Source organism: Megascapheus bottae, chromosome 5, assembly GCF_031878675.1.
Source record: "Megascapheus bottae isolate mThoBot1 chromosome 5, mThoBot2.hap1, whole genome shotgun sequence".
Taxonomy (NCBI): Eukaryota; Metazoa; Chordata; class Mammalia; order Rodentia; family Geomyidae; genus Megascapheus; species Megascapheus bottae.
In genome coordinates this window covers 27,690,248-27,716,299 of record NC_143513.1, presented here as the reverse complement: position 1 = coordinate 27,716,299, position 26,052 = coordinate 27,690,248, and the positions used below count along the sequence as shown (strand labels likewise).

Genomic DNA, 26,052 nt, shown 5'->3' with positions numbered 1-26,052 from the left:
AAGGTTTCTGCTTTTTCTCAGAGGATTAGAAAGTTAACTGTCTTTCTCCCTCAAGAAAATAATATTTATGCTAAGGATAATCAAGGTACAGCATGAGAGTCATGTCCTGTAACTGTCCTTTGTTTTCTAATACTTATTATCAGCTACCTTTGCTATCAGATGTGCATTCTGCATGATTGCTGAGTGCGAGCAACAGACACAAACTTCTTAGCTCTCTGAGTTTCACCAGAAGGCTGAATTACTCTGTGGAGGCACTTCTGGGATCCACAGACCACTTAAGCTAATGACTGAGCCCAAGGCATGCCAATCACTCTGATGCTTGGCAGAGCTCAGCCCCCTTTCTTTCTCCCTACAGTGCCTACAGTGCCTGTGGTTCCCATGAAAGCCGTAAGACCTTACTTTCTGTGTGCATGTACATGGGTACGTGTGCATGTGGAGGAATGTCCCGTAGGAAAATACCAACCTGCCAGAGTTTTTAATGGAATTAAAGAAAATGAGAGAAATCTTAAAGTAAGCAGTGGTTATTTGCGTGTGTGTGTGTGTGTGTGTGTGTGTGTGTGTATGTGTGTGTAGATACCTACACACACATACACACACACACCTTAGCCATCTGGGGGCAGATAGTGAAATCACAAACTAGGTTGTAAATCAAGGAAAGGCAAATCCACTGAGCACTACTGAAGCAACTTGAAATAGTTTACTTTAGCCAAAGTACCAGCCAATTTTAAAAATTGCTCAGAAAGTGAGAGTTAGAACCAAAGCTGATATGGGAATGATGTTTTGCTAATAACAGAAAAGGCAGGAGTACACAGCCCTGAGGGAGTGTGATGTGGGAGGAAGTTGGTTCCAAATCCACCATTTGTGGCCACAGGTAGGGAAGCCACTTCTGCAGCTTCCACTGCTGCCTATTTGGTAAAAGTCCCTTGGTTATCTCATATTGTTACAGTATTTCACTTTGTTATCTGATATATTGGAGATATGCGTATTTAGTTATTTGAAATTGGATAGGAAAGGGAGGAAAACAAGATGAGGGTGGGGGGGAGGGAAATGGGGACCAAGACATGAGAAAGGGTATCAATGTATGTGAAGTAATGTACCTTCCATCTGGCGAATGTAATGTAACCCTTCTATTAATTACAATAAAAATATATGGAAAAAATATTTGCATACCCAATGCTATGGACATGGTTATGGAAATATAAACATAACTATATAGACATAAAAACCTATTACTCTATAGACAATGTTTTTATTTCATAAATTAATATGTATCTATGATATACAAACCCTTAGCCTAATTTTGATTAAGTTCTAAAAACTAAGTGCCAGTGATTGTATATAGAGATTCCCTTCTTGAACACTAGTTTGTTAAAGATGTCATTTGAAATATGATGTAAAAATCAATGTTAAAAATTCTTTAACAAAAAAAAATTGGGAAAAAAAAGTGGTACAATTTGGGCACAAAAAAACCATCAAATACTCAGCCTTTCTGGCAGTTATCAAGAGGTGACTATTCATGAGACGTGACAGGCACTTGTGTTTCCCATTAGTGACAGGAAATGGAGATGATTTAGGTCAAGATGCCACACAGTAAGGCCTATGGTGAGGAGCCATCTTTGGAGAAAGATAACATCCCTCAGGCCTTGTGTTTCTGCAAACCTTGACGTGGGGCTGTGACTTTTGTCTCAGGGACTTAGGACAACAGTCCTGAAGTAGGAGCTGAGGTTTCTGACTCAAATGGGAATTGTGTACATGTGCAGAAACATCACGGTGAAATCCCCATGTACAACTAATATATGCAAATGAAGTGGGAAAATAGGAATTACGCATTGAGTACTTACAAAATGTAAGTTCTTTTGTGACAGAGGTGAGTTATATATGTGTTTTCTTGCATACACATTGAAAAGAAATTACGATCTGGGACTTTGACCAATAGGAACCATATTCTTCAGTGCAGTGGGTGGATTTGAGCATCAGGTCCCTGGCTGGATCTTGCTATCATGTTCATATCTGTCTGTGGATAACCTTGGCCTCATTTCTGAAAGATTCACTGAGTGAGTAGATCTTGGACAGGAATGGTCAGAAATTTGAAACCATAGTGAAAGAGAAGTACGCAGTTCCATTTGGCAACACTTCCAGGCCAGAAGGCCTATGGAATGGGGGAAAGCCAGAGATCATTTATTTTGGCTAGGCAAACCAGAACAGAACTAACATGTGTGGACAGAATCTGACTTTTGTCAGATTTTTGTAAGAGAGAGAGAGGATGGAAGGAGACAAAGCTTCAGTGGGTACCACAGGGAGTCCCAAAACTGGCAAGAGGAATCCATTAGGAAGCACCCAAGATTTTGCTTACAGGCAAAGAGTTGCCCATTAAACACCAAGTAGGTGAGAATTTGTTCATAATGCTGCCAAGATAAAGATTGACAAGGAAAGAAAAAAGAACGGAACTCTCCTTTCCTTTCTCATCCACCAACTTCCCATCCATCCTAGCTGCTCTCCAGTGCCAGCAAGGACCTTCATCTGACCTGTGTGCTAGTAGGGATTGGGGGTTGGCCATGGGTTACTGATAAAAAGCTTGTTATGCCTGCCCTGTGCCTGGTGTGCTCAGGAGAAGCCTAATGCACTCATTGCCTAGAAACCTGGATCTAAGATGGCTCCAGTTCCCTGCAGTTATCCAAGGCTGTTGGAGGGGAGCCAGATTGCAGAACCTTCAGCCCACTGTGCTGTGTAAGGACGGGAGGAATGTTGGTAGACTGAGGAGCCCTCTGCTGCCTCCCCACTACCCATGTAGGCAAGATGGAAGCAAGACCCCCCTCTTCTTGACTTGCAAGTCTGTGAACAGATGTGCCTGCTTTCCCATTCTTCGTGGAAGGCAGCAGTGGTATTTGATATCTTTTCTGGGTATCTGGTTTTCTTCCTGTCCTTTACTTCCTCACAAGGAACTGGGAAGACTTGGCTGAATAATCCTTATTTCCCTTATTAGTCACTGTGACACCTTCCTACAGAGGAAAGTCTATTGTTCTTTACGAGGACCTTCTGACAAGTTTTCGGTGCTTTCCCACAACTCTGGGCTTTTTGCCACTTTCTATGCTCTGACATTCAAAACCCACTGCTGTCACCTCTCTCTGTTCCCTGTTTATCTTTCTAACAAAAATGCGTCTTGATGGGAGAAGGCTGGGTGCATATCAGTAAAATCACACAATCTCGGCCCTCTTGGTCAGGCCAGGGAACATAAAAAAGCTAGGTAAATGGTAAGATTACCATGAAGATCTAGGGAAAACTGATAATGACTTTGAAGATGACCTTCATGGATGCCCCCCTTGACATGCATGCTCCATGTCCCTCCCTGCAGTCCTAGGCACCTTCATCAATTGGATCAGTGGATATGTCCTCTGCAGCATGGTATGTGTGTGTGTGTGTGTGTGAGTGTGTACGCGCATGCGTGCACACCCACATGCTGGTACTGAGCCTATACCTCAGGGCCTAGGCACTAATCCCTCCTTTGAGCCACTCCTCCACTTTTGGCTTTTTGGTGGTTAACTGAAGATAAAAGTCTCATGGACTTCTTTGCCCTTGCTGGCTTTGAACCACAATCCTCAGGTCTCAGCCACTCAGGTAGCTAGGATTTAGACATGAGCCACCAATCCCCTACTCTGCATCATTTCTTAAGGGACGTGGCAGGGAATCTCAAGGAGGAATCAGGGGTGAAATTACTGGAATGTTAAAGAGCCCAAGCTTATGAATAAATGATGTAACACTCATTGAAGTTGTTTATGATTTCTCCCTGGAGAAATTTCATCCTGTGCTCTGTGATGTTCTCTACCAGAGGGTGGGGGTAAAATTGACAGATACTGAATGTTGCCTGTGTCTTTCATTTGAGACCTTGCAAGTGGAATCATGGGGCTGGGGACCAGAAGGAATGTAGGGGCAGATGTTCTAACACACTACCCCAAAGAGAATGAAAAATCTACTACCTTTAGTCTGAAAGATGAGGTGTGATGGTTGGAGGCAAAGATTGAGCAATGGTTCTAAATCTTGACTTTTGAAGAGTTGATGACTATGGCAACACAGGAAAAGATAACCATCTTTAGTAACTACAGAAATGCAACTCAACCAGTATCTTTAATAACTAGGGAAATGCAACTCAAAGCCACAGTGACCTACCACTTCAGACCCACTTAGGATCCCATTATGCTTTGTTATTTTGTTTTGTTTGGAGTACTGATATTTATACGTAGGACCACATGCTTAGCAGACAGGCACTTTATACTTGAATCACATCCCCAGGCCTTTTTTGGCTTTTGGATAGAGTCTGGTGTTTTTGCTGGAGTAGATATGGACCTCAGTCTTTGATACTCATATTTGTGCATAATTGGTATGACAGGTATGGTGCATTCCACCACAGAGCTTATTGCATGAGATGAGACCTCATTAACTTTTTGCCTGGGCTGGCCTCAAACTTTAGTACATCTTTTGATTCTCCTGAGAGCTAGGATTACAGGCGTGTGCACCACTGCATTGGCTTCCATAATGTTTGTTTAACAGAATATAAATGTTTATGAGGATAAAGGAGAAGCTGGAACTTTTGTACATTATGGGTAGGAATGTCAACTGATTCACTTACAGTGGAAAGCATAAGTTAAGCAAAGTATTATCACATGATCCTAGCTATTTACGGAGATCTGAAAACAGATTTTTCAAGCAAAAACATTTACACAAATGTTTATAGCAGTTCTATTCATAATAGGTCCTTGTCCCCATGAGCAGTGAAATATGTCAGGGTTATGAGGAACCAGTGACTCCGTGACAAAGTAATTGTCAAACCAAAGAAATCAACTCTGGGTGGGTGGGTGTGTGTGTGTGTGTGTGTGTGTGTGTGTGTGTGTGTGTGTGTGTGTATGCATATGTATTTATGCATTCAAACTTAGAACTTGGGTAAATCTCAAACTGTTAAGCAAGTTGCTGGTCCCATTTTGAGATGACAATCAGCTCTACAAATTGCTTTCTTCCTCCTTTCCCCACAGATATGTATAAGACAGGATCAGATCATTGACATAGGCTGGTTGTGGTGAGGATAGTTCTGTGTTTTCTCTTAGAGTAGAGTCTGATTGTATTCTCATGTCCCCTGATAGCTGTTTCCCTTCGGGGGAAGTTTACACCCCACAAAACAATGTCCTATGAGGCCTGGGGCAAGTGGTTGAGTTTACTTTGCTCCTTTTCTTTTGTTAGCCAACACTTTCTTTCACAACTTAATCTATCTGCTGAGGAAGTCAGGTAAGATTATGATGACTAAACCCTGTAGACTGGATCTTTGGAGGAAGACAAGGTCACTTCTCTACATATACTGAACTTGATTTGTTTTTTGTTTGTTTTTTTTTTTAAGGAAAATGAAAACAATGACCTGTTTGAATCAAGAACAGGAAATGAAATCCCTCTTGGAGGGATTGCTAATGGACTTTGCACCTTTGTAGCAAGAGCCAAGAAGGAAACTAGAATCAGAGGAGAGTCCTGAGCTCTTCTGAAGAGCTCCAGACCACATGAATCACATGATTGGTTTTCCATGATATCGAATGTTGGAAAGACTCAGTATTTTAAAGTCTATCCAGTGCTTGATGATATTTTCCTCCCCTGTGACTTTGGAATGTATCCTAAATCTTTTTTCTATTTTTCAAATTCTCTGTAAGTGATTGTACAGAGTTGCCATTTAACAAAACCATTTATGAATACAATATAGCTTGATCAACGTCAACCTTTTAGACATTCTCCACCGTCTTCCAAATTCCATGAGGGAGAATGAAGGAAGGCAGGAGATGAATTAAAAGTAGATTTGACTGCCCATGTACTGAAGGGCAATTTAAACACTGTTGAATAAATAATTAAGGAGATTTGGTGACCAAGGTCTATCAGACCCTGAAAATTGGCCTTTATAATGGTGTGAGATGAAGCCAAGGAAGGGGTGTTTGCTAACTGTATGGAGTGGATTGGAGATGATAATATATTTGTTGGGACAGAATTCATTTTGCCAAAATCAGTGGGAGGGATTCTGGGAGTTCTGGAGTAAAGTACATGTTGGACTCCTGGCTTCTCCAGCTAAAAGTCATTTCACAGAGCCAGGAGTGTGACCTAGTGGTGGTAAAGTGCATGCCTAGCATGCACGAAGCCCTGGGTTCAATTCCTTGGTACCGCATACACAGAAAATGCTAGAAGTGGTGCTGTGGCTCAAGTGGTAGAGTGCTAGCCTTGAGAAATCCCAGGGACATTGTCCAGGTCCTGCGCTCAAGCCCAAAGACTACCAAAAGAAAAGAAAAAGAAAAAATAAGTCATTTCACAATGGTTCTGTGAGGTTACATTTTTAACAAAATGATCAGTAGAGAAAGAAACTACACGTATTAGACTACATGTATTAGGATAGAAATGTACTAGTTGGTTTATCTTATTCATGTTGTAAGCACTTCAAACTAAATGAAAGTTTCCCCATTTCAAAGGTGATATTTCTACCATAAAGTCTGTTCTTAATCCTTATCTTTGGAGTTGATAATCCAAGATGCCAGGATTCTAATGAAGGCAGAAAGATTTCAAAATGACAACCTGAAATCAATTTAAATAAGCATCTTGTAAAAAGCCTTTATGGGAGTATACACAGGACTTCATATAAGACTCATGATATTTAGAGAAAAGTTCATAGTCAGTCCTGATGAAGGGTCATTGAGGCATTGTAGTGAGGACTGAGGAAAAGAGGAACTAGAAGAGCAAGACTAGGAAGGGTAAGGAGAAGAGAAGCAATTAGATGCAGAGTTGTGCAATACATTACCCTGAGCAGGTATTCCTGGGATGTGATAAAGCTTAGGCATGTACCAAAATAGCTTGGTACTGGTACAAGAACAGGCCTGAAGACCAATGGAATAGAACTGAGGACCCAGATATTAATCCAGAGACCTATGGCCACCTAATCTTTGACAAGGGAGCCAAAAAATAGAATGGAAAAGGTACAGCCTCTTCAACACATGGTGCTGGCAGAACTGGTAAAGCACCTGCAGAAAACTAAAGTTGGACCCTTCTTTGTTACTCTGCACCAGGATTAACTCCAAATGTATCAAAGACCTCAGTGTAAAAGCAGATACACTGAAAACTTTACAAGAAGGAATAGGAGATACACTAGGTCTCCTTGGCACAGGTCGAAACTTTCTTAATAAGGACCAAGAAACACGACAAATCAGAGAAAGTCTGGATAAGTGGGGCTGCATTAAACTGAAGAGCTTCTGTATGGCAAAAGATATAGCTAGCAAATTAACTAGAAATCCTGCACAGTGGGAGAAGATCTTCACTCACCAGACAACAGACAAAGGCCTCATATCTAAAATATATCTACAGCTCCAAAAATTGAACCACTCCAAAACTAATCCCCAAAGAAACGAGCTTCCCATTAAAAGAAATGAGTGGCCTATGGACACATGAAGAAATGCTCAACATCTCTGGTCATAAAAGAAATGCAAATCAAAACAACTCTTAAGATTCCACCTCACTCCAGTGAGAATGGCCAGGATCAAAAAATCTAATAACAACAGATGCTGGCGGGGATGTGGCGAGGAGGGATCACTACTACACTGTTGGTGAGAGTGCAAACTCCTTCAACCACTATGGAAGTAGTATGGCAGTTTCTCAAAAGACTAAACATAGAACTCCCCTATGACCCAGTAATTCCACTACTTGGCATTTACTCAACCATCCAGAAACAAGGACATTCTAAATCTACTAGCACAGCGATGTTCATTGCAGTACTATTTACCATAGCAAATATATGGAACCAACCCAGATGTCCCTCTGTTGATGAGTGGATCAACAAGATGTGGTATTTATACACAATGGAATTCTATGCTGCTGTCAGAAAAAACGACATTGCACCATTTGTAGGGAAATGGAAAGACTTAGAGAAAATCATTAAGTGAAGTAAGCCAGACTCAAAGGAACATAGGCTCAATGGTTTCCCTCATTTGTCATAATCAGTAGAAACCTTGGGCTCTCCTAGCAGAGATTTACAATAGAATAAAACCTAAATACATAAGGCCATACAGTATGACGCTAAATGAAAGGACCTCCAGGATATAGAAACAAAAGCCATATAACGAGTGATTGTTTTCCTTAATGTACTAGGTTATCTCTCATCTTTTTTGCTATCCCTTGGTTATCTCATATTGCTACAGTATTTCACCTTGTTATCTGATATATTCTATATATGCGCATTTGGTTATTTGAAATCAGATAGAGAATGGGGAAAAACAAGATGAGGGGAGGTGGAGGGGAGAGGGAAATGGGGACCAAGACATGAGAAAGGGTATCAATGTTTGTGAAGTAATGCACCTTCTATCTGGTGAATACAATGTAACCCTTCTATTAATTACAATAAAAAATATATGGAAAAGAAAAAAAGCATAGACATGTGCTTCTCCCCAGAGTATCACACCAATAGCAATAGTTGGCCTTCCTATCATGAATGTAGTGTGTGTGTGTGTGTGTGTGTGTGAATGTGGCATATTTTCAGTCAGTAGACTGTATTGAGCAGTATATAGAATCTCAATATCTGTGCTTCTGGCTGCATGCTGAGGGACTGTGGACAAGGAAAAGCAGGCTTTGCAATCCCCCTGAGTTTGGGAGTATTTGAATAAGCCAGCCTTCCATTGAGAAACTGTCATAGTTATATGCATGATCAAGTGTCTCTGGTCTGTTTCATTCGCTTTATTTAGTTTTCCGGGTCCTGCTATCATTTAGTCCTGCCTGTCTTTCCAAATCTTCCTGGTTTCTATGGAGGTACATGTAAGGCAGAAGAAAATGAATGTAATAGAATTGATATTACATTGGATGTGTTTGCTTAGTGATGAATAGGATAGCTGCAAAACTCAAGTATAGGGAGTGATTTACATTGTTTCCAGAAGTTTCGACAGGAACTGCAGAGTTCCTGTAGCATCCCTTACCTGTTCCCTATGAAAAGTGTGTATGTGATGATGATGATGGTGGTGGTGGTGGTGGTGGTGGCGGCGGCATTGGAGGGCTTTGATGGTCAGTACCTCACAAGGAAATATAAGGTGGCACAAATTCTAACATGCAATTTAATAAAATAAATACCAAGAATCTAGAATATGTGTTGTTAGGGGAGTGAGGCCCATGGAGAAAGCAAGGGTAGGTGAATACATTCATTATATTCTACATATTATGTGGTAATTAACCTAGGTAAATTGAGGGAATAAGTGAGTTGGAACACATAGAGAAGGATAAAAGGGATACCATTATTATTAATTATTGACAATGTGTTTCTAGGTAGATCAAATTGGCTTAGAACTCTCTATTTAGTTAAGGTAATCATCCTAACTCAGCCTCCAGAGTGCTGGGATTATAGATATGCACCAGCACACCTAACCATGGGGAACCAGTTCATCCCCTGAATCCTTGTGCCTCAGTTTATTATGTAAGATATTAAAATAGAGTCACTCAGAGGCTCAGCACCAGCCTTTCATTATGACTAGTGTGAGCTCATATGCCACCACGCCGCAAGAACTGTTGAAGACTGCAGGAAAGATGAGAGCTATTCACTGTCTGCATGAAGCTCACACTTTAATGGGGTTTGGGTTGAGAGAGATAAGAGTAAGCAGTTACAAAATAATCATAATAGGTAATACACATTGATTGCTTGCCTTGTGCCAGAACATTTTGATGCATTTTACATGAAGTCACCTATTTAATTCACAATAGCTTTGTGATATAGGAACTCTAGTGTTAAAGGAGATGGATAACCTGTAAGAAGAGAAATTAAAAACTCGCCCACGGTCCTATATACCGTATAAGTGGTTAAACCAGACAAGCCAAGGCTCTGTCACCACAGTCTGTGGCCTGGCCCTTCACTTCAGGGGCTATGGAATTAGTCCATGGTTACTTTGGTTATGGAAGATCAGTCATTATAGCAAGAAAGAGTTCACAGTGGTCTGCCATTTTGTCTTTAATTTGAAATTTTAGAATACTACCTTTCTAAATCCTCTTTCTGCATGGATCCTTCTGTTTTTCACTGAAACAGACCCTAGGCATTTATCTCACTCAATCTGGCACCAGTGGCAAATAGCATCTGTGCCACACTTAAGAAAATGACTTGGAGAAATTAGAAACTTAGTATATTAGAAGAAAGAAAGACAAAACTGGCAGCAAATGAGGTACTTCTGTGGATAGCAAAGGCTGTGTTTATCCCCATTAAAATACACTTCATCCAATCTTTTCTTTATTCTGTGTCTAAGAGATCAATCTGATGACAGGCTAAAATTTTTAGGAGGCTAATTTATACCTGCTGGTGGGATGGGGATATTAAGTCACTCTAATTGCTAAGTGTTTTTAGGGGTTTAGAAAGTCTGCTGTTATTTCAAAATGAAGAAAATAAATCTTAACAGCAGACATTTGTCATGCAGTGGTGTAACTTTCCTTGCAAAATGATAATGGGAATTTTTTTTTTTTTTTTGCTTCAGTCTTATTCAGGCTGGTCTGTGAATGGCGATGCCATTAAATTGTGAATAGGTGGATTTGTTACTTTGTGTTAACATGTGGTCCAGAGAGGCTATCTTCCTGATGAAATTTTATGTTTGTCTCTTCCCACACAGGGCTGCCTAACAACTCCAAATTCTCCATCCATGCATTCACGGTCCCTTTCATTGGGGCCATCTCTCTCACTGGGTAATATCTCAGGGATGTCTGTGAAATCGGACATGAAGAAGCGCCGAGCCCCTCCTCCTCCTGGGTCCTTGCCACCAGTTCAAGACAAGGCTTCAGAAAAGGTAAGGAAGCAGGGGCTCTTCTGACCAAAGTGTCTTCTCTATGACCTTGCCAGCACTCCCGCAGCTGTTCCTTGAGGACTCTGTCATTTTTCACACCTGTGACGTTGGCAGGCAGATTGTTCCGGGTGAACATTTGCACTTAATTTAGAAGTAAAGGCGAGATACCACTGTGCCTCAGTTACCGAAGGCAGGGAGCTATTTTTGGGCCTAACAGTTTAAAAAAATCTATGCTTATTGACTAACACTGAAATTCTGGGGACATCACTGTGACTGTTTAATGAGAAATTACAATATAAAGGTACCTAAGAAATAGGAAACTTGTAAACAATACAGATAACCCAAAATGGAGCATAGAGTCCCAGAACTTCAGGTTCACAGGAAAGCTGAAACTGGTTTTTTTGTGTGTGTATTAAGTTGCTTTCAGGGGAACATAAAATTTATTTTGTGTAGCCTCATATTTAAGAGTCCTCTTGTTAAACCAGGCACCAGTGGCTGGCTAATGACTTTAGTCCTAGCTACTCAGGAGGCTGAGATCTGAAGATTATAGCTCAAAGCCAGCCAAGAGAAGAAAGTTGTAGACTCTTACCTTCAGTTAGCCAGCAAAAGCCAGAAGTAGAGATGTGGCTCAAGTAGTAGAGCACCAGCTTTGAGTTAAAAAGCAAAGGGATAGTACCCAAGCTCTGAGTTCAAACCCCAGTATGGGGACACACACTCACGCACACACACACATGCACACAAATCCCTTTAAGTGTTTATCTTTACAGCAGTGTGATGCCTTTGAAGGTGATTGAGTCATTAGGTACTGACTCAGCTTCCTGACATACTTCCCTGGAGATCGTTGGGCCTTTTTGTTTCCACCTAGAAACATCTGAAATGAGTCAAACGAGGTGTCACTTTCAATGGTTTTAGTTACCCATACCAAACTACCATCCAAAACTATAAAATAGAAAGTTCTTCCAAGTAGTGTGATGAATCAACCCTTTGCTTGTAGACCCTAAGTATAAGCTGCAATACAGGAACCTCCTACCCCTCAAGAAAAAGCCTACTTCCTAGCTGAATGAGCCAATCTCTTTATTCTCTTTATTCCTGCCTACTGTTTCAGTATTTCTGGACCTGTTCTACATCATAGTATTCAAGGGATCCACAACCCTCATTGTGCTAGTCTTTAGTTTCTCACTCTTTTTATCTACTCATAAAATGAATATTCCTTAAATTATATCAGAAACTAAGTCAGACCTCTCAAATTAGAGACTTGGAAACTTGTTCTTGGGTAGTAGTTCAGCAGTAGAGCTCCATGGCAGGGTCATAGTATCTTGCTTGACATCCTTATTGGTCGTTGAGTCTGTCTACCTGCCTGCCTGCCTGCCTGCCTGCCTGCCTGCCTATCTATCTATCTATCTATCTATCTATCTATCTATCTATCTATCTATCTATCTATCTATCTATCTATCTACCTGTAGATCAGTTTGCTCCATCAGGCTATGGAAGTCAGTCCTCTGGTCACCCATATACATCCAGGGCTGTCCTTAACCTTGTGCCTCAGACATTACCTACATTTCATCTAAATTTCTTTTATTCATGTTCCTAGAAGAATGATCTCAAAAGCTTACATTTTTATTTTTCTGTCTCTTGGTATGCTTTAATATCACTCAGTTATTTTGCATTGCCCATGATCATAGCTGTGTTTTTGATCAAAGGAAATTTAGATACAAGCTGTGTATCATTTTGCTATGCTCTGGTATGATTAAATAGTGCAAATGGCATGTGAAGCTTTTTCCTTGGATTATTCACAGTGTGCCTCTTTAATATGCCTAGTTTAGATTCTAAACTTTCTTATTTTTCCTAACTCAGAGACTGTATCAAACAGCATTAGCTGATTTCTAAATGTAATTGATATGTATACTTGGGAAATCATCTTGCTTTTGGTTGTGATAGATACGTTATTTAGTGGTAAAAATATGAATTTTAGGATCAGTATTATGTAAGATTTTTTTTCTTGTAAAAAATGCATTTTCGTAAAAAAATTTTTTTGTTTGTGCTAGTCCTGGGCCTGGGCATTGTCCTTATCTTTTTCACTGTTGACTGGCACTCTACCATTTGTGCCATAGTGCTGCCTCTGGCTTTTTTGTGGCTAATTGAAGATAAGACTGTTATAGATTTTCCTGCATGGTCTGGCTTTGAACCTTAGTTCTCAGATCTTAGGCTACTGAGTAGTTAGGATTACAGGCATGAGCCACTGGTTTCCAGCAAAGAAGCATGATGTATAGCAAAAGAAGATGATGTAGTTTTTTTTAATCTTTAATGTGATTATCCTCAGTGCACAAAGCTAGCCTGAATGGGAAATTGTACAAAAAAATAGAGAATTGGGAATTCTGAGTGAAAAATAAGTGGTATTTTCTACCCAGCAGAATAAATGAAGTTTCCTTTTAGTAAAATCTGCTTGATTTTGGCCCAGGATGGAAGGGGAAATGGCCTCATAGAAAAACATTTTTTAAGCATATGAGTGGCATGTGGAATAGATTTAAAATTTTCAGTGAACATGCTTTTCAAAAAGATACTTTATTGTTTACTAAGAAAAGAGCACAGAAATATTTTGTTGTTGTTGGGAAAAAATGTCAGTTCCCTCTTTGGGAACTTCCTTTCATATAGAGATAAGAAGTTTATTTCAGAATCTCATTTGTGTGTGGCTGATCCTAATCTAACACCAATGTCCTGAATAAGGAGGAAAGCCTTATTTCCAATGCTATGACCAATATATATGAGAATGAGAGTGCTTCCTCTCTCTCTCTCTCTCTCTCTCTCTCTCTCTCTCTCTCTCTCTCTCTCTCTCTCTCTCTCATCTCTGTCTCTTCTCTCTCTGTGTATATGTGTACTTATAACAGTGTGTACTGGTACTGGAGCTTGAATTCACAGTCTTGTGCTCATGCTTAACTTACTTGCTCAAGGATGGTAATATACCACTTAAGCCACACCTCTACCTCCAGTTTTAGCTGATTAATTGGAGATAAGAGTCTCTTGGATTTATCTGTCTAGGCAGATGTATGTTAAATCCCAGTTCTGTTATTTATTGTACATTTTCTCACTCATGCCAGCTTTATACACTGATTGATCACAATTAAAGGCAGAAAAGTACATCATCTTCCAATGGAAAAAAATGTTAATGCTGGTGAAGTTCAGCATCCATGCACCTAATATATTAAGAAAATGTATATGTATGTGTTCCATATGTAAAATGTGTCCACTTAAATTTCTTGATAACCTAGCAACTTTGCTAATCATGTCTGTTCTTTCATTGAACTGAGAAAACTTCACCTGAGCTGCATGTTTGAAACCCATGGCTGGGGCCATTACCTTCTGGGTGTTTTCACTGAACAAATTCTCTGCAGCTGACGCCAGGGCCTACCCCTCCCTACCTGCAGAAGCTGACCTGGGAGAATAAATCAGATTAGGGAATGAGATTCATTCCTAAGAATGAAAACCTCATGAAGGAAAAAGGTATCTTCATCACAGTGGGTTTCTTATATATTTGAGACCGTCTTTGAAGCAGGAATTGACTTCCCGTTGCACACACTGACTCGGTGCCCTGATTCCCCTCTCAGATATAACTTTCTGTATGGCTCCTTCAGTAATGCTGCTTTGTGTTCTGAACTACCATGGCAGGCTGCTTCCTTTTTATTGTGGAGTGGAAGGTCAGGAACAGTGTGGGAGTTTTATGTGTTCCTAACACATTGTCCCCAGAGAGTGGAGGGTCATACCAGGCTTTTCTCATCCTCACAGGGTCCCTGGATTCAACATCTCCCAGCTCACCCTGCCAGCTTTCAGGCGGAGGGGAGGGTTTCCTCACTGCATCTTGCCAGGAAGACCTTTCGCCTCCTTCCCTGTGTTTATGTTATTCTAGGCTCCTATTATGTTTCTGTCTTTGGAAAATTCATAAGTCTGACTCAAGTAGAGGGCAGGCCAAGCCTTCTCCCCCTGCAGCAGTGTCCTGATCCCGCCCCCTGGCTCTTCTATCCGAAGCAAGATCCAGAAAGCAGCCCTGTGGCCAAAGTAACTGTCTTTTCCCCATTGTGTCCTTCAGTTAGCAGAGGGCAAAGCTTCTCCATCTGTTCCCAGATGTTTTGGGTTCTTGCATGAAAGGCACAGAAGCATTTTCTAAGGCGCAAGCTCTCTTCTGCATTTTGACTGTAAATAACAGCCTAATGACCTTAAGAACTTGAGCATAAGTCCCTTCAGCTTTGCTATCCCCCAGGGCTGGCATAATGAATCATTTCAAGAAATGGAAACTTGTTCGGTATTGACAGCTCATGGTGATAATCTTAGTTACTCAGGAGGGTGAGACCTGGAGGATCACAATTGAAGTTATCCCGAGTAGAAAAGTCTCTAAGACTGTATATCTAAAATTGCCAACAAAATGCTGGAATAAAGGCATGACTCAAAGTGATAGAACACCAGCCATGAGCAAGCAAGTTGAATGAGCAAAAGGCTCTGAGTTCAAGTCCCATTACTAGCAAAAAGAAAAAAGAAATAAAAACTCTGAATATGTTGTATGATTAGGATTTTCTAACTGAGCATCTTTACAGTGACTTGTCCCATATTGTTAGCTTCTTTCAGATTTCCCTGTCACAGAGATCTATGGTAGATGAATTTATACTAGGACCACCAGTGACAATATTTGCACAGGTCTGTGGCTCATATCCTGGCCAGGTCCTTTAATTGCCATTCACTTGCTCACTCCCTGAACTGGGACCATAACTTGTTCTTTTCTATATGCTCAGCCTTAAGCTCAGTGCTTGACACACAATGATTCTCTAGACATTTTATGAATAGATGGATATGAGTTCAACATAAGACAACTGAAGAGAGACATCACAGACTGATGCCATTCTCTGCAGTCCTGAAGAATTAATTATCTTCTTTTGTGACATGCAGGGAGGATGGTTCTGTGTCAGTCTGTAATTTGCATGTAGGCTTAGCTGGTGGCAGGGAATGGACCAGACTGGGTAGGGACAGAGTAGTTTCATGAATAGGACACATGCTCAGTGAGTGGCATTCAGTCTGAATGGATGTTCCAGCTTCCTCAGGCTCTGGTGGTCTCTAGATGAGACATTTCTATATTCTCCTTGCTGTGGACTCTGGATGAAAGTAGCTCAATCTCCAGATCCTGCTGATCCTGGAGTTCTCTAAATGTCCAGCGTAGGTATTGGGGTGTCTAGCTGACTAGCCACAATGAAGCAGACAGCTCAGAAATTGTGGTAGCATTGAATATCAAGTCGAAGTGGTATAGGATCTGTGGACAGGCCTAACAGATGTGTGATGATCAGGACTTTTTTCTAGTTCTTAGCCTTCCAAGTAGCTAGGATAGGATATCAAGTGTGGGCCACCAGTGCCCAGCTCTCTTTATTTGTTCAAAAATGACCACTAATGGTTTTCCTTTTCAGTAGTCCAGACTGGTTTCCCTGGAAGTACACTCATAGGTAGTACATCTGGTGGAAGCAGGACAAAAATCCAAATGGGTACTGGTGGCTTATACACGCAGCCTAGTTCCCCAGGATGCTGAGACCCAAAAATTCAAGGTTTGAAGCCAGCATGGGCAGAGAAGTCAACAAAACTCCATCTCTGAATAGCTGGTAAAATACTGCACTGGAAGTATGACTCAATGGTAGAACATTAGCCATAAGCAATAAAGTGAAATAAGAGTGGGATGCCCTAAGTTCAAGCCCTGCAGAACTGGCAGAAAAAGAAAAACAAAAGAAAAAAGGAGATAAAATCTGTTTACCTCTCACACACAACTATCTATACTATATACTATATATTATGTAACTATACTATAGTGTGCTAGTAGTGTACATAGTAATACTATAGTATACTATATACTATATGTAACTATACTATAGTATATTATACCATATTTGAACTTTACTAATCCATAACTGTTCTATACATATATACAATAGCTACACTAAATGTATTATAACTATATTGTATATATATATACTGCATTACAAATTAGCACAAAACTGTGTTTATATTGATTTATAGAAATCAGTTCCTACTGATTTCTTTTGCCACAAACAGCTCAGTCGCTGTTCTGTTTAAATTCTAAAATGTAAAAACATAAAAATAGCATTTATACCAATGCAGAATACTGGGAAGACTGAAGAAGGTACCTTTGGTATCTGGGTGCTTCCTTCTGCCCTGGTGATAGTAAAGGTAAAGGGCATGGCTTTGTGTTTAGAAGCTTGGGGGAAGAGGAACTTGCTTCCAAAGCAAACATTCCTGAGAACCCTCGAAGTTGGTGTCCCTCCCAGTTCATAGCCTGGGAAAACAGTCAGGCTTCAGGGAAGTTCATGGGTGGACACAGCGGCTGGAACTGAGCGTGCTGAAGGAAACGACAGCTATTTTAGTTGCTTAACATCTACCTTTTGTTTATGAATGGCTTCCTGTCTGACACTTGTGGGTAAAGAAGCAAGTGTTGGTTTGAAGGAAATCAGATTCTTGCCTATTTTTAGCTGTCCTTAGAGTGCAGTGTTTTAGAGAGGCTATCTCTGATAAAATCAAAATGAAAATCAAGCTTGTCACTTCCCTGGCAGAAGACATTTTTGTAGCATAGAGGAAAAGGGAAGTTGCAGTTGAGTTTTATATTACAGAGATACACTGGAAAGAGCCATTGTCAGGGTTCTTCATCTGGTTCTTTCTCATTTTGTCCACTATCCTTTTACCTATCAATCATGTCGATTCTCTCTATGTTTCCCATTATACATGGAAATGGGTGAGATTATGATTTATTTCTCTCACCTTAGAATCGTGTTTATATATTTATTTACTAATTTATTAATTGTCTCAGCAGACATTTATTGTCATATTCTAAAGGCTAATAACTGATTCCATCTGTAGTGACCCTATTTCTAAGTAGGATCATATTTTGAGCTAATGGGAGTAAGTGATTCAATCAGTGTCTTGCTTCTTTATGTCTATGTATTTTCATGATTCTATCCTGACCTGCTAGATCAACAGTAGGAAACGTGGGTGTAAGAATGCAAATGAAGGAGGTTTTTAAGTCCCATTTCCTGCATGAGAAGCAGGAAATGCTTCTCTTCTCCATTTCTATCCACTTCAGTTGCGTCTTACTAAAATAAAGCTTGAAATGCTTTTCATGAGTAGATCTCAAGGACTGGTGTGATTTTGTGTAGAGGCTTAGAAGCTGAAGGAATACCTCACTTACCAACCTGTGACAGAGACTAGCAAGCCTGAGCCAAGTATTGAATTGCACAAGATAACTTAATTACCTACCAGCTTCAATAGAGATCTAATCCTCCCCCCTACCCCAGCAGATTTGCCCCTTCCCTTCTCTTGCAGATTCAAAGGTCAGAAATTACATTCCTTGTCAGATGCCTGTGACTCACGCCTATAATCCTGGTTACTCAGAAGACAAATCCTCAGATCTCAGTTCAAAGCTAGCCCAGACAGGAAAGTCTCTGAAACTATTATCTCCACTAAACTACCAGAAAAGCCAGTGGAGCTGTGGCTCAACTGGTAGAGTGCTAACCTTGAGCAAAAGAAGCTCTGATAGCACCCAGGCTTTGAAGGACCCCAGGACCAGTACTACAAAAAGAAAAACAAAACAAAAAATAGGTTCATTAGAGTGTTAACTGCAAAGCTAATTTGTACCTTATTTTATAGAGAGTGGACTGGTTAATCCCAGAGTTTCTTGGTAACTAGTGCCAATAAACTGAAAAGATCGAAAGACTCACTGCCCTCTTAACTCAGAGTTAAAAGAGTTACTTGATATCATCTGATCCTAATCATCATTTGATCTTGATGGTAGCAGGCTGTCAACTAAATTTCCTAGCAACTCAGTTTTCCATGTCACCTCGTAACTTAAACAGGGAAATCAATTTCTGATTCCTTTTATTCCAAATAGGGCCAGCAGTCCACTCTTAACCAGATAGTAACTGTAGAAGAGACACCATTACCCTCTATACCCCATTTAAGCTTAAAAAGGACCAAAGTTGTTTAGAGAAGGGGAAATGAAACAGGATAGATAGGCAAGGAAATACAGAATATTATATAAATATATATAATATATATTATATGGAGAATATTATATAATTATATATACACATACATACATACATACATACATACATACATACATACATATTTTAATGTATGGCTTGAACTCTGGGCCCGGGTACTGTCACTGAGCTCTTCGGCTCAAGGCTAGCATTTTACCACTTGAGCCACAGTGCTACTCCAGGCTTTTTCTGTGTATGTGATACTGAGGAATCAAACCTGGGACTTTGTGCATGCTAGGCAAGCATCTTCCACTAGGCCACACTCTCAGCCCAATACAATGTTATATCAAAACAAATATTTGAACCCTGTTCCTCAGATCTTAGACTCCTGAGTAGCTAGGATTATAGGCATGAGCTACCAGCACCCGGCTGAATTTACCTTTTCTTAAATTTGTCCTCTCGGGCCAGGAGTTTGGCCTAGTGGTTAAAGTGCTTGCCTAGCATGCATGAAGACCCGGGTTCGATTCCTCGGCACCACATACATAGAAAAAAGCCAGAAATGGTGCTGAGGCTCAAGTGGTAGAGCTCTAGCCTCGAGAAAGTCCAAGGACAGTGCTCAGGCCCTGAGCTCAAGCCCAGGACTGGCAAAAAAAAAAAATTGTCCTCTCATTTGAAATGGTTAAAAATCTGGCAGTTCTGATCAAGGTGCATGGTACTCATAAATGGACATGTTGAATGGAGATGCTTTGATATGACTAGTTAAAGACAATAAAAATAACAATAAAAAGTCTGGCAATTTCTCATGAATGAGCCAACACAGGAGGAAAGAAAGGATATAGCTGATCAAATAAAGTCCTGAATGTTATTTGTGTTTTGGATGAGCGTTACCCATCTTACCCACCAAAACCTATTATGTAAAGATTAAGAATTGCCAGAAGAAATGTATTTTGATGTAACACACTTTCAGTGAACCTAAGAAGGCTCCTGGATGTCTGAATCATTTTTAATGTGTTGATTTATTTGACATTGTAATGACTTACATTTTAGATCATTTTCCTTTCCTCTCCACATACTTTCTTTTATTCTTTGCAAGTTACTTCATAAATCTTGACGACATGCTTTTGCCCCTTTTATAAACTCAAGTAGCATTATAAAGGGCTCAGATGTTTTATTTTTATTTTCAGCAAAATACTGTCATATTGAATATATTGCTTTCTTCTGTATATTAAGGCTGCTAATTTAGGCTAATGTAGCCTATATTTGCTGAGGGTACTCCCATTAAGAGGTGACATCTTATATTAAAGAAGACTTTTTCCGTGAGGACTTTTTGAGAGGACATTTTCCTTCAAAGAAAGGAGCACAAACAAATACAGCAGTGGTACTCATTAAATCGCTGTGGAAAATGAACTGTACAAAATTGTGGGTAGATTTGGGTGGGAAATACCAAGAGGGAGTGAGGGAAGGGATGACATTGTCCAAAAAGAACTGCTCTTTCTGTCTGTCTGTCTGTCTGTCTGTCTGTCTGTCTGTCTCTCTCTCTCTCTCTCTCTCTCTCTCTCTCTCTCTCTCTCTCTCTCTGTCTTTCTTTAGCTTGAACTTGGGCCTGGGTGCTATCCTATCCTTGAGCTTCTTCTTTTGCTCAAGCCTAGCAGTCTACCACTTCTAGCTTTTTCTCAGTAGTTTCTTGAAGATATGAATCTCATGGACTTTTTTGCCCGGGCTGGCTTTGAGCTGTGATCCAAAGATCTCAGCCTTCTAAGTGGATAGGATTATAGTCATAAGCCACTGGTGCCCAGCTAAGAAATGTATTCTTTACCTGATTTACGTAGCTGTAATCCCTCTGCCCATCAACTTTATAGCAACAGTTTAAAAAACAATTTAAAGGAAGTGTAGAGCAACAATAGGCAAGGAATCCAGCCACTGACTCGGTCTTCTGCGTCCTGATGTACCCCTTAATGGTAAAAGTCCTGGGTTCAGTCCTTAGCACTACAAAGTTATAATAGTAAATGTTTTATAAGAGAGGATTGTTATCAGGAAGAAATTAGATTAAATTAAGCCTTATTTCTTAATGGGAACTTTATAAATACTTGCAATTATCATTCATAAAATCATTTACTTTTTTTGAATAGTTGACAGAGTAATGATAAAATCTACCTTATGAGACTCCAAATTTATTCACTTTCTCCAGTCTTAGTATTAATTTGCACTTGACATACCTCCTTGTGTTATTCTCTTAAGAATATTGGTAGAATCCATACCAAAAGTTAAAACTTCTGTGAAGCACAGATGTCCCCCGACCCCTTTCCACAGGGAGGGTGGGCTGTTCCCTGGATGGCTAGAAACCAATGCCTGCGTCCTATGCTAAGCTACGTGCAAAGTGGGATGTCAATAAAACCTTGATGTTTCACAAGAAGACTAAGATGATAACATCTCCCACAACTCAGGGAAGATGGTGAGTTTATTTTTACTCTGCACAGGTACAGAGCATAGTGCTATGGACATTAACTAGGGAGTGTGAGAAGCTGTTGTTAGGTACACTGTTGTGTTCAAAATAGATGTATACCAAGGCAATGAAGGCTAATGAGAAACTTGTTCAGGACAAGCCTAAAGGTGCTTTAATGCCTGCTGCTCTACATGAGTCCAGCATTCACTAGTGCAAGGGCTTCTCGGTGTAGACTGCTAGCAGAAGGGGTTACTTGGAAGTCAAATGATACAAAGGAATGTGATATTGCACATGGCCTGGAGGGGAAAGTCCTTTGTCAGACAGGGATTTAAGGAAGCAAAGTGTAGGAACTCCCAGAACAATCTGTGTGTCCAGTGCATCTGTACCCTATACCACCCAAAGGAGACCATGGGATTACAAGGAAGTTGATAGAAAATTATTTCTAGAAACAATGCCATGTTAGTAAGTAGTTTTACCTTACATATTAAGAATCTACTACATGTTTTCTCTTTTCTTTTGCCAGTCCTGGGCCTTGAACTCATGGCCTGAGGCAATGTCCTTGGACTTTCTCAAGGCTAGAGCTCCACCACTTGAGGCACAGCAGCACTTCTGGCTTTTTTCTATGTATATGGTACCAAGGAATCGAACCCAGGTCTTCATGCATGCTAAGCAAGCACTCTACCACTAGGCCAAACTCCCAGCCCATCTATTACATATTTTCAAATGCCACATGTTTTAGAAATTACCTGCAGTCCTTGCTTCCAACTTCTTTTGGGGACAATAATAAATTCTAGAAGGCCCTATTGGCTCATACTTAGAATCTTAGCTACTCAGGTGGCTGAGAGTTTGAAGCCAGCCTGAGAAGAAAAATCCATGTGGCTCCTATTTCCAGGTAACCGGTGAAAGTGAAGTTGTGGCTCTAGTGGTAGAGCATGAGCCTTGATTGAAAAAGCCAAATGAGAGTGAAAGGCCCTGAGTTCAAGCCTCAGGAACAGCACAGAAAGCAAGCAAGTGAAAGAAGAAAGAACAGGAAGGAGGAAGAAAGGAGAGAATGAGTGAGAGAAGGTGGGAGTAGGCAGGAGTAGGGAGCAGAGGGAAATCCTACAAAATATTCAGGAAAGCAGTCCACTTTCCATCAGCCACAAATCAGTTAAAGCATTTGTCACACTACCTCATGACATTCTGTTTTGCTTGTTTGACTTATTCTTTCATCAGAAGGCATTTTTCTCCAACCCTGTACAGCGGAACTTTACCAGGGAACACTTAGTAAATATGGACACAACCACCCACATGAAAATCCCTCATCTGGACTTGGTCCTGATGGTCCCAGTGACTGTGGAATGCATTGATTTACTTTGGTAAGGAGCCTGTCGAGTGTCCATATCTCTCTTGAGATTTTCCTAATGGTCTCTCTCCTTTCCCTAGATGATGTAGATAGAAGTTAATGGCTTAGTCATTTCATAACACACAGGTCAGTGTCAATGATTTTTCTCTTGCATCTTTTTTGTTTCTTAATTTCTGCTCATTTTTAAAAATTGTTATCTCCTCATTTCCTTTATATATTAATCTATTTTGTTGTTGCTGCTCTTCATCCTTGGGTAGGGTCTAAAGTCGTTGATTTTTTTTTTTAATTTGCCTTTCTAAAGGAACAATTTAACCTGAAAGACATTCACAGAAACGTGCTTCTTTTATCCTCCTGGGAAGCAGATATGAAGAAATTAGTAGGAATGAACCAATGTCTCTGCAGGCTTCTCTGCCTGGTAGTGTTGTTTCTATTGCAGATACCCCATGCCCTGTCCTGTGCCCTGTCTGGCCTTGCTAAGTGCTCAGTTACACAGGTGGAAATAGGTCCTCTTGGTGTTTCTAAGGCCCTAGTCTAGAAAGACACACACACACACACGCACACGCACACACACGCACACACACTGGTAACTGGTTACTGGTTACTGTACTGGATGAAAGAACAGGCAGTCATTCCTTTTTGTGAGATGTGAAAAGGATGCTGGATCCCAAAGAATGGATGATTGTTGGGGAAACACAGGACAGGAAGATGCAGCTGTGAGGATCCTTGTATTTGTATGCATGGAGATTCCTGTACATGAGGCCAGCACTGTGAGAACCACACTGAGAGGCAGGCACCATGCTGCACTTGATTCAGTGGCTCCTTCTTGTAGTTGTAAAGCAAAACTAAGCACCCAAAATCAACCTCCTTCCAAGTGCCATCAGTCATAGAATATACCTGGTGACCCTACCTAACTGGCACTTCTGAGTGCCACCAATGTCACCCTGACATTGGTGTTAATAAGCCTCACAGCCCCTACTCTCTTGTTTCCTTGTGGGAATACACCCATTCCCTCAGAACAGCCTTCCATGACTCTTGCTATTTATCACTCATAGCAGCTCTCTATCCTCAGCACCACAAAGACAGGTCACTACCACATTTTATTTATTAATTTACTTACCTTTGTGGTGGTCCCTGGGCTTGAATTCAGGGCTTGGGTGCTGTCTCTGAGCTTCATTGTCTCAAGGATACCACACTGTCACTTGAGCCACAGTACCATTTCTGACTTTTTCTGAATAGTTTCTTGTAGATACGAATCTCGCAGACTTTGTTGCCCAGGCTGGATTCAGACTGCAATCCTCAGATCTCCATCTCCTGAGTAGCTAGAATTGTATGCATGAACTTCTATTACCTGACCACATTTTATATTTTGTAAAATGTGTCCTAAAGGTTGCCCAGTTGCTTATCTCTGACATCTTTGAGACCATGAAGTCAGTGGAAAAGAAAAGAAACATTTGTTATTCTTCTGAATCTTCTCTTCTTTCATGGAGAATAGTACCTGGAACATCTGAAACATATATATATTTGCCAGTCCTGGGGCTTGAACTCATATTTTAACCACGGTCCTTAAGCTTTTTCAAGGTTAGAGCTCTACCACTTGAGCCACAGCACCATTTCCAGGTTTTCTTTCTATGTATTTGGTACCAAGGAATTGAACCTGGGTCTTCATGCATACTAGGCCAAACTCCCAGCCTCCGAACATAAAACATTTTTTAAATAAATACATAGCCTTTCATAGCTAGTACTGGTGGAAACCAAGTAGGTCATAATAATCTGAGCAGATGTTCAGGGCCATTTGAAAGCAGGGCTGTAATTCTGGCACCTTCACAGCAATAACCAACTCAGTGTAGAAGTGAGCAGCAGGGCAGGGCCAACAGCAAAAGTGAGGATTCCAGTGTCTAAAGAGTATCTGTCAAGTGTGTGAATCTGAATTCATAGATAGGCTATGGCTGAAAGGGGGTTTTTTGGTTGTTTTTTTGTTTTTGTTTTTGATTTGTTTTTTAGGACACACGTGGAAAAGGCAGTGGGCAGAGCAGTGACCTAGGAGATTGGGAAGACATCTGTATACATATTGAAGTGTAAAGGAGGGAAGAAGCCAGCACTTGTAGCATCATGCTGGGAATAGCAGTTGGGGTACAGAAAGATAGGGCTCAAGAAAGCAGGAACACTTCATATGACGCAGAAAGAACCCTGAGATGTGAATCTGGGGTGAATAGTGATCATCACACATGGCCTTCCTAAAATAAGGAAGAGAAGCCAGATGGCAGTGAAGGTGGGTGACAGAAGCCAGGGAAGTTCAAGGGGAATCTGTGCTCAGTAAACCTCATGGGGTTAGGGAAGGATTTTCTGCACATACATGGGACTGTTTGCATGTATGTATAGATATTTGTATGGTGTCTTCCCATGAGGAGAGGATGGCTTCTGATGAAGTGGATCAGGAACTGTACAAGAGTTCCTGGGGAGCTCCCTAAGACCCATTCCAAGCCTCCCAAGCCTGTGGAGACTCCGCTTTCCTTCGGAGGACAGGAACCATATCTGGGAATCTGGCTCCTGCTCTTGGATCTGTGCTTTCTATAGCCTATGGGGCAAGATTGTAGAGCAGAAGTGGAGTCACTGAGGATCATAGAGGAATTTTGTATTTGGAATTTAGAGAAAATGTGAAGAGGGACTAAGAATAAGGATTTCTGAGCATTCACTGTAGAAAATCATTGGCCAGCAGCCACTAAAAGCTGACTACAGGTCCCCAGGACCAAGCACCGCCCACTGAGCATATTCACCTCCCACTGAGAGTTTGTACTCCTTACTGATTCTGTGAATCTTGCACTCCATCTGCAGATCTGCATAGGTGTATTCACAGCAGCATTGTTCATGGTAGCAGTCAAAGGGCACCTACCACATGCCTGCCTGCCCGCACTGGGGTAGGTTAGGGATGATTTATTTGTGTAATGTGTTACTGTGCAGCCATGAGAATGAACTGTCTGTAGCTTCAGACAAAACCAGACCTAGTACAAAATGCAAACCCAGCTGGAGATCTGAGGATCTCAGTTCAAAGGCAGCCACGAGCCCTATCTCTGAATCACTCATAAGTTAGAAATAAGAGATGTGGCTAAGGTGGTATAGCACTAGCCTGGAGCAAAAAAGCCTAAGAACAGTGCCTAAGCCCTGAGTTGAAGCCCCAGGACTGGCATAAGGGATAAAAATAAGCAAATCTACTAGAACTTACCAGAGCTTTTTGAAATGGTGGTACAGGAAGGACACAAAGCCAGGGGCACCAGAGACTGCAAGCACGGGGCTCTAGGTGAGAGGATCTGATAGGCAGGTTCCAGGTAGGGTAGAAGGGGTGAGCAGGTCAGATTTAAAAAAAGAAAAGGTCATTTGATCATTTTTAATTACCTCTATAAAATATCAAACACTGAGCAAGATGTGAGATCAAAGTGAGGAAAT

General features: G+C 40.8%; 1 protein-coding gene across 4 annotated transcripts in view; it reads left to right on the top strand.

The window, feature by feature from the left end:
- Cobl (cordon-bleu WH2 repeat protein) overlaps window positions 1-26,052 on the top strand; it is a 210,663-nt gene that overhangs the window by 104,080 nt on the left and 80,531 nt on the right. For all 4 annotated transcript variants that reach the window (XM_090332846.1, XM_090332848.1, XM_090332845.1 and 1 more), the window contains one exon: window positions 10,635-10,808. In XM_090332846.1, the coding sequence (XP_090188972.1) occupies window positions 10,635-10,808 (174 nt within the window). The remainder of the gene's footprint in view (window positions 1-10,634; window positions 10,809-26,052) is intronic.